Source organism: Helianthus annuus, chromosome 11, assembly GCF_002127325.2.
Source record: "Helianthus annuus cultivar XRQ/B chromosome 11, HanXRQr2.0-SUNRISE, whole genome shotgun sequence".
NCBI classification, from domain to species: domain Eukaryota; kingdom Viridiplantae; phylum Streptophyta; class Magnoliopsida; order Asterales; family Asteraceae; genus Helianthus; species Helianthus annuus.
In genome coordinates, this window is record NC_035443.2 from 124,119,786 (window position 1) to 124,128,758 (window position 8,973).

The 8,973-nt window shown below is 44.8% G+C and overlaps 2 protein-coding genes across 4 annotated transcripts; both read right to left on the minus strand.

Annotated features, from left to right (window-relative positions):
* Window positions 1–733: 733 nt before the first annotated feature.
* LOC118484267 lies at window positions 734–3,609 on the minus strand. 3 transcript variants are annotated; one of them, XM_035980278.1, is made up of 3 exons: window positions 1,645–3,512; window positions 1,293–1,582; window positions 734–1,221 (listed from the first exon to the last, which is right to left on the minus strand). In XM_035980278.1, exons 2-3 carry the CDS (start codon window positions 1,314–1,316, stop codon window positions 790–792), a joined length of 456 nt encoding a protein of 151 aa, XP_035836171.1. In that variant the 5' UTR covers window positions 1,317–1,582; window positions 1,645–3,512; the 3' UTR covers window positions 734–789. The 3 variants fall into 3 exon arrangements, 1 of the variants encoding a protein (XP_035836171.1); XR_004873130.1 differs by having other exon boundaries at window positions 734–1,582; window positions 1,645–3,609; XR_004873129.1 differs by having other exon boundaries at window positions 1,293–3,609.
* A 2,491-nt stretch (window positions 3,610–6,100) lies between these two features.
* Window positions 6,101–7,439, minus strand: LOC110943987 (DNA damage-repair/toleration protein DRT100-like). The gene has a single exon (XM_022185717.2). The coding sequence runs from the start codon at window positions 7,358–7,360 to the stop codon at window positions 6,251–6,253; it is 1,110 nt and encodes a 369-aa protein (XP_022041409.1). The 5' UTR covers window positions 7,361–7,439; the 3' UTR covers window positions 6,101–6,250.
* Window positions 7,440–8,973: the final 1,534 nt, after the last annotated feature.

The following is an 8,973-nucleotide window of genomic DNA, read 5'->3' on the forward strand; positions in this document are numbered from 1 at the left end:
GAACGCGTTTAAAGCAATTGTTGTTTCGAAATATGGATATATTTGCCTGGACCCCGGCAGACATGACCGGTGTCCCGCGCAACATAACCGAACATTGCTTAAACACTTACCCCTTTGTTGAACCAAAGGTCCAAAGAAGGCGCAGCTTGGGAGCAGACAAAACGAAAGCAATGAATGAGCAAGTATGCGAGCTGCTCAAGGCTGGGATCTTGCGGGAGGTACGATATCAGAGTTGGGTTGCGAACCCGGTGATGGTTGAAAAGTCAAACGGCGGATGGCGAATGCGCGTAGACTATACCGATCTCAACAAGGCATGCCAAAAGGATTGCTATTCCTTGCCTGAGATCGACAAAAAGATAGACTCTCTCGCGCCATATAGATGGAAGTGCTTTTTGGATTGCTACAAAGGTTATCACCAAGTTCAGATGAAACTCGAAGATGAAGACAAGACAGCCTTTAGAACTGATTTTGGAATTTTTTGCTACACAAAGATGCCTTTCGGCCTGAAAAATGCTGGTGCAACATACCAACGCTTGATGGACAAGACCTTCGCAGGTGACATCGCCTCCAAGGTCCTCCGCGAACAAAGCGCGAGACCGGGCAGTTCCACTTACTTGAAGAGACTTCCATTTATTCGAGCTAATTTAACCTAAGTTTTTAACAACAATGCAATAATTGTAACGGGAAAGAACAAACAAAATTCATTCAATATAAAAAAGGCGCAACGGCGCAACAATGTACAGCAAAAAAGAGCAAAAAATTACAAGGCACAAAGCCTATCGACAAAGCCTATTCTAATTCGTCATGTTGATCACCATCATCATCGCCATCATCATCGTTCCCACCATCATCACCATTCCCACCATCATCACCATTTCCACCATCATCGCCAACTGGTTCCTCATCCGACAACTCAACAGTCACTGGTGGATCGAGAATGGTTTTGAGACGTTGGCACCAGTCGTCTTTCTTTAAAGCTTCCACAACCAAATCCATTACAGGCAAAGTAAGGTTGTCATAAGCATCCTCAGCACGCGTCAGCGCAGCATTAGCCTGGTCGGTCACCGAGCAATGGCTCACATCAAACTCTTGTCCGAACATCTCCTCAACATGTTGGGCACATTCCAGATAGCCCCCTCGATGACCCACCGCGCGCGCAGCATCTGTAAGAGCAGCGACAGCGCGATCCAGCTCGCCAGCATTGAGGATAGAGTTGGCAACCTACAACGAAAACCACATATTAAAGCCAGCTAGCAAATTAAGCATGCAAAAATATGCAAGTATAAACTTACCAGCACTACTCCACGACTGCGCATCCATTCAGCCTCAGACACAAGTGTATCAACGATTCCTTGGGCCTCCGAGTAGTTGGTCTGCGCTACATTGAGGGCGGCGGCGCTGACAGCATGCCCTCTTCAGCAGTGGCAGCCTTAACTTTTTCCGCTTCGAGGTCGATTTCTAAGGACTCGCACCTATCAATCTGGTCATTCAGGCGACGTTTAAGCTCAGCGATCTCGACGTCCTTGGCATGCAGATCCTTATCTTTGCCAGACAATTGCGCCTTCACATCGACCAATTCAACCTGAAAAGAGAAGACTTAGGCTATCTTGCAAACAACACAGAAGGGAAATAAGATGTACAAACCTCAATCTGCTGCTTCGCATCCTGTGTAGCCTGCGCATCCTCAACCTTCGCCGTAAGCTCAGCAATTTTCGCTTCAAGCTCAACAATCTTGTTCCGAGCGGCGTAGGCACGCTCATTATCCTTCTCGCATATGCGCTTGAACTCGGCCTTCTCCTTAGCCAGTTGCTGCTCAGCAGCTTAAAGTTTATTTTTTAAGCCCTCGCGCCCCCACTCCTCCGCCTTCTTGTCTGCATCAAACTTGGCCTTTTCCTCATCAAAGGTGGCCTTTGACTTCTCAAAATCAGCGATACGCTTTAGCATCCGCTCGCGATAACCCTCCCAATCTGCCCGCTCCCTAACCATCGTTCGCCATTCACGAACTATCTGATAATTGGCGGCGCGAGCATTGGCCTCCCCGATCACGTAGGTCCGATACAACATCTCATGGGTCTTCGCCCTCTGCCGATTAACTTCACCAGGAGTAAAAGAGTTAAGAAACCAATCACGGCAGGGCCCAAATTCCTGGAAAGTGTCCTTTTGCTTCAAACCTCAGGGAGCTTGGTGAGGAGCACTACCGCGTTCCTCCTCAGTATAACTCTTATAATAGATATCACCGACGGTATCCTTCGCCCCAATGACATTTGGGTTATAGCCCCCAGCCCCACCAGAGCTCGCGCCGCTGGATACATACCGACCCGACCCCTTGGAAGTAACTATCTTTGATCGGTCATGGGCCTCAGCATGCGCGGGGTGGGTAGACTTGACAACTTCAGGCTCTTGCCTTCTCTCAGGACCCTTAATGACCTCAAACTCCTGAACATTGACAGGCTTTTCCGTAGCCTTCTTCTCTTCCGCTCTCTTCTCCTCCTCAGCCTTTTTCCTCTTCTCTTCTTCAGATTTCTTATCTTCATCAACTTTTCTCTTCTTCTCTTCCTCACTCTTCTTCCTGCGCTCCCCAGCCTGCCTCTGCGCCTCAGCAGCCTTCTCGGCATCCTTCTCAGCAACGTTTTTCTCCTTAGCAGAATCAACACCAGCAGTCTGAGAAGACTTGATAGTAATCTTCGGCCTCTTCGGCTCTGGCTCAGTAAACTTAACACCCTTCTCAGGGGTTTTCTTCTTGATCTCTGCAAAAAACAAGTAATTAAACAAGTAAAATAACTAAAGGGAGAAAAATCAAGAGCTTACCAGGAGAAAATTTATATAGAGAGCGCAGGTTGCTCGTCTTCCCAACTAAGGCAAACGCATCAGTTAGCGGCACAGCAACCACACTAGTTGTGGTCTCGCTTCTAACCCTTTTTCTGCTGACCAACTGTACAGCAGCCTCTTCTTCTTCAGCTTCCTCTTCTTCATGAACGGAAGGGGTCGCGCCAGCATCAGGGTTACGAGAACCCGCGCTGCCAGAGCTCCTTGAGCCACCCGCTCCAGTTTTTCTCTCAGCTGTGCGCAATAAGCCTTTAAGTGAGTCTCTTATTATCACATAATCGTTTAAGTCACTCTGTCGAAGGCGAAGAGTACCTTTAACAGCGGCAGCGGTTGCGCGACTACTACCAGCCCCCTTACTGGTCACCTCCAAATCCAAGTTAACTGTCTTCTTCTTCTTTAGGGGTTTCTTCTTCTCTTCTGGGTCAATTCTCAGGTCGCGCAACACACCTGCAAAGATGTTATACCACGAACTTAGCTCGCCGTTTGAAGACCCTACAGACTCCTCGCTGGAAAGATAGACAAGCTCTTTCCCAGCAGAAGTCACGGAGCGCAAAGGACGAGGTTTATAGAATTGCGCACCTTCAGTCATGGTAGGCGGCGAGGCAAATGCATCAGCAACAGGGTACATAAAATTGCCTCTAATTTGTTCGTACCAGCTCTCCTCATCCTCGCGCAGCGGGCGCAGGCCCATAGACCCACCAAACGTAGCGAATGCCGCTTGATATAGTTGCGCCTCTACACGTCCAAATAACATAAGTAACAATAAAACAAACACTTGAAACAAAGAAAGGAAGAAAATCACTGACCTTGATCGCCAATCTTCAAGACAGGCACCTCTTTGCTGTCTGGTGACCACTGGTCACTCATCCGTGCGGCCACCAACACATTTTCCCCAAATACCCGATTCGGGGTAGGGGTTAATTGTTGATAACACAATGCTTGCTTGGGGATTGGAAGATCTTCCTTCAACACGGGCTCAGTCCAGTCTCTGAAAGGCATGGCAATCGGAAGCACCTCTTCCCGAATGAAGAAGAATTTGGGTTTCCAGTCGTGGAAGCTCTTTGGGGGGTTTAACAAGATCTTCTTTGCAGCACCACGACTGGCAAAGGAGAAGAAACCTATCGTCCGTTGCAGTTGGTAGAAGGCACGGAACTTCTCGACAGTTGGCTCGATGCCATGAGATCGGCATAAAAACTTAAAGTGACGAACCCTAACCATCCCAGGAGGGCTCATCTGAGAAAGATGGAAATTGTAATGGTGCAATATACTCCTCATGAAGTTCGTCGCCGGTAACCTAAAGTTACCTTAAAGAAAAAACTCTTCATACAATGTGATGTAACCCGGCGGTGCATCGGCTGCAGTCTGGCCCTGAGCCGGGTACCGAGCATCCCACTCCGGTGGAAACCGAAAACTCCGAACAATTTGTTCAAACAGTCCAAGATCCCACTTGAGAACGGGAACAGGACCCTCCTCTGTAGAAACAGCCTCCTGATGCTCCTCAGTCATCGTAATGAAAGTTGTAAGTTTCTGAAAAACTTGAAGATTTGAAGAAAAATCTTGAAGATTTGAAGAATCACTTGAAGATTTGAAGAAAATCTTGAAGATTTGAAGAAAATCTTGAAGATTTGAAGAATCACTTGAAGATCTGAAGAAAATCTTGAAGATTTGAAGAAAACCTTGAAGATTCAAAGAGAGATAACGCGAGGAAATTGGAAAGCAAAGAAGATAAGTGAGAACCTCTCACATCTCTTCGGATATATATACCCATCGCATTTAATGCGATAGGTAAACGTGCCGCTTTCGCCGCTAGGCTAACCAACGAGAGGCTGCCACGTCACGCGGAAAAGCAGGGGTGACGGTTACCACGCGCGCGTGGGCCTCACTCTCCTGACACGAAGTGCAACCGTCGCAGTCGGCATGATGACATTCGTGCCAGGGGTCAACTCAGACGTCGCAATCAGCGACTTATCCCACCAACTTGCCAGAGTTCAAATTTCGAAGTTTTCCCGCCATAAAATTACAAGTAGCTTCAGGCCAAAGTTACCAAGGTCGCGCAAGCTAACATCGCCTTGGCAGCACTTCGCGCCTGATCAGATAACCAATGAACCACTTGGAACCTGCCTTGGTAAGCTGCGCAGTTGGAAACAACAATTTTTACACGCGCCACATCAACCAAGATCAAGAGAGCATTCCCCTTCAACTTTTATTTTTTCTAAGTCCAGAGCTCCAACCATTTGCGTTGCGCATGGTGCAGCACTGGACTGGGGGGACTTGAAGGGGTATGGTCCCAAAAAAGCCGCGCAAACCTCCGGTGAGGTTGCACGTGAGACCATACTCCTTATTTAAATAAACTTCACCAAGAGTACCGCGCGAGGTACAACACTCCTGCCCTATGTCGCGCAAGGCCTCGCCCACAAGAAACTCCGATATCAACACTTAGCATAAAGTAAAGGAACACATGGACACACTAACCCCGCGCGGGTTTAGATTAGATGCTCAGCAAGAGCCTCATAGGAAGGCAACGCACGGCTGCCTCCAGTGGTACACAAGGTACAAGTGGCAGTGAAAAGAGCCAATGAGCGTCCAGCAGGCTCTGGTCAATCGTGCGCCACGATCGTCTGACAAGAAGTACTCAAGGACGCCTACGTGGCACCAATCAGGGGACGGAGACATCTGTCCCACGATCTCCACTTGTCTGCTGATGGCAGAAAAGCAGCAGGGCCGACAACAACGACACGTGGCTCCAATCAAGGTGCGCCAGCACCAAAGAGTTTCTAGAAGCCACTAAACGGTCGACACTAGAGAGACAAAGAGCATATCCATTATGTTGTCCATTTCGGCCCAAGGCCCATCAGCCCATATCCTCTTACACCTCTCCGGCTATAAATAGAGACCTCATTCCACAGGTTAAACATTCTACTCCCTCTACTCTCACTCTCACTCTTAACATTTAATTATCCTCCCAAAGCACTCGCTTATTCTCACGCCGGAGCCCGGTTAAGAGGGAAACCCCCACATTCCCCTCTTAACGAGTAACGGTGTTCTGTTTTGCAGGATCGAACCTCAAGTCGGAGCTCAAATATTCATAAGAAGATTAACCATTATGGTAGAAGCATAAACCAAACTGATTAGCACCCTTGAGTTCAGTGTTTCTTCACATGTCAATTACAATGCAGACCAAAACACGTAGCATAATTTCAAAACTGAATATCAAATGGTTTCAGACTTTTCTTACGTGTGTGTGTCGAGTTTTCATGTGATATAATAAAAGATATTTGACAATAATTTCTCCTACTAATATTTGAAATACATATTAAGAAGCTAATAATTGAGATGCTCAACGAAAATACGTATTAACATTTCATGACATTCAACAACGGTAGATACTTAACCTGGAAAAAAACAACAATACGACGTCGTACCACTAGCACACCTGCATGAGCGGCAACCCACAGAGACAATCATTATTACTAAACGACGACGCTTCAAGATGATCAAACGGAAACCCTACCGGAATCTTCCCACACAGGCGGTTATTACTCAGATCCAAATGCCCAATATACTTCGCCGCCGATAACGACTTCGGAATCGCACCTTTCAGCCGATTATTACTCAAATCAAGCACCGAAAAATACGTCATCGGAGTAAAAACATCCGGTAAGTGACCTTCCAGAAGATTCCGACTCAAATTCAGTAAATTTAAACCGGAATTCCTCAACAAACTCGCCGGAATCTCGCCGGAGATCCGGTTACTGTCTAGATTTAGCGTAGATAACACCGGCATCGATCCGATTTGTTCAGGAATCGTTCCGGAAATCATGTTTGTTGACAGATCTAGATCCGCAAGCCGGTAGATCTCGGAAATCGACGCTGGAATTGCTCCGGTGAGTTGATTCCGGTTGAGTAACGCTCTGCTCATCATCGATAGTTTTCCGAGATCTGCCGGAATCCCACCGGAGATTTTATTATTGCTCAAATCTAGATGCATTAAGCTTTTTAAATTCACAATCGATGCCGGAATCTCACCGGAGAGTTTGTTATCCGCGACGTTTAACACTGTGAGTTTTTCTAACTTTCCGATGTCGGAAGGTAGTTTTCCGGTGAGCTGGTTGCCGATAAGGTCAAGAATGCGGAGGTGAGGTAAGGCGGTGGTACACGCCGGAATCCCGCCGGAGATTCCTTTCCAGTCGGCGACGATGAGTGACGTCAGCCGGTCTAGTTGACATAACGAAGGGGAGAGTGAACCGGTCATGTAACCGGACCGGCCGGTTTGGGTAAATATCTTATCTTCAGACTCGCCACGTAGGATAATATCGTTGACCCGGCTATCAGTCGGGTCGCAGCTTACACCGTACCAGTTAGTGCAACAGTCGGATCCGGTCCATGTGTTAAAAATGCCTAAATAGGGCTCGGTCAGGGTGGACTTGAAGGATAATAATGCTGCCCGGTCTGATGGCGGGCAAGAGGTGACCACGGTGGAGGTTGCGGCGGCGATGAGGACTGCCACCGCCACGTGTACGCCGGTAAATTTCATTTTCTGTTTGAACTTTGGTTTTGTAAGGTTGTTTTTGAATTTTGAGCATCGGGGGTTATATTATATGGGGTTGATATGAATGACCCTGGAGGAATAGATAATTACGAAATGGGGACTGAGGGACAGTTGATTGGTTATGATTGTACTGTGATGGGATAAGCACGTGATAACTGAACAGTGTGTTTGCAAATGTGTTTGTGTGCTTACATTTATTCAAAATAAAAAAACAAAGCAAAATGTTATAATAAGTAAATAGTACATCAATGTTCATTTTTAAAACATAAATCTTAATGACTATTTATCTTAACATATGACATTATATTTTATTCAACACGTGCAATATACGAGTTTTTTTTAAAGATATATCTTTTTAATTATTTATTATATAAAATTACATTTATGCAACTCGTATAATACACGGGGTTCTAAACTAGTTGTTAAATAAATATAAAACCTTGCAACAATATGAATTTAGATTTTTCATGTAAAATATGTATGAATTTATGAGATATCACATTCCACATGGTTAAATAAGAATGTGTTTGTAAGTCAGTTACATGTCAATATAATTTTTATTGTAGCTAACAACTTCTCCAATTATATATATAAGAGTAAACTTCCGTTTTGCTCCCTGTGGTTTGGTCACTTTAACGGTTTTGCCACAAACCTTTAAAAATAGCCATTTTCGTCCAATAGTTTGCTAAGGCTTTTCCATTTTACTCCCCGCCTCTAACTCCATTCAAATTGTCTGTTTTCCATTTTGCTCCCCGCAGGGAGCAAAATGGAAAAACCATAGCAAACTATTGAAGGAAAATGACTATTTTTAAAGGTTTGGGGCAAAAACTGTTAAAGTGACCAAACCACAGGGAGCAAAACGAAAGTTTACTCTATATATAATTATGGCAGGCCCGGTGATAAGCATGGGCAGGTAGGGGAATGTACCCAGGCCCAAAGTTCTTGAGGGCCCAGAGTTTTTTAGAAAAAAAAAATTCATATATTGTATGTTTTTGTTATGGGCCTTAATTGTTTTAACCTAATTATAATTGCCCCTTCAATTGTGATGAGCAGGTAAAGAGAACAAACAGGCAGTGTCACACACAAGCCAAACAAAGACCCAGCAATCAAAATTCAAAGATTCAGCAATAAAAGTAAGTTATCACTTCATATAATCATACATTCAAATAGACAATAAATCAGAAATTCAGATGTCAGAATCATACAAAAGTAACATGTAACTTGCTCTTCGTTTATTGCTGAGGTCGGACACTCGGACGTGATTCTTGGCCTGCTCTTCGTTTATTGCTAAATCTTTGAATTTTGTTTGGGGGTAACTTTGTAGAATAGTAACCAAGTTTTTAAAGTGTTCCAATTGGGTCACTCAAGTTTCAAATGTGTTTCAATCAGGTCACTCAACATTCATTTTTCATTAAAATTAAGGGTTTTCTCATCCATTTCAAAGGTAACCGTGGTGATTTAGATTTTTGTTTCTTTTTACTCTTTTATTTGATGTTAACATCGAGCGATGACGTGGATTGTAACTTGTTTTTTAAATTTTTAATGTAACAAAAGTGTTTTTATTTTTAATAAATTTAATTTCATATATTAAAATAATC

What these genes read in the sequence shown, in the direction of transcription:
- LOC110943987 (XM_022185717.2), bottom strand. Translation starts at nt 7,360, where the DNA reads ATGAAATTTACCGGCGTACACGTGGCGGTGGCAGTCCTCATCGCCGCC.
- LOC118484267 (XM_035980278.1), bottom strand. Translation starts at nt 1,316, where the DNA reads ATGCGCAGTCGTGGAGTAGTGCTG. An exon ending in GCAGTCGTGGAGTAGTGCTG is followed by an intron (nt 1,222 to 1,292) that starts GTAAGTTTATAC and finishes TTTTCGTTGTAG; the next exon opens with GTTGCCAACTCTATCCTCAA.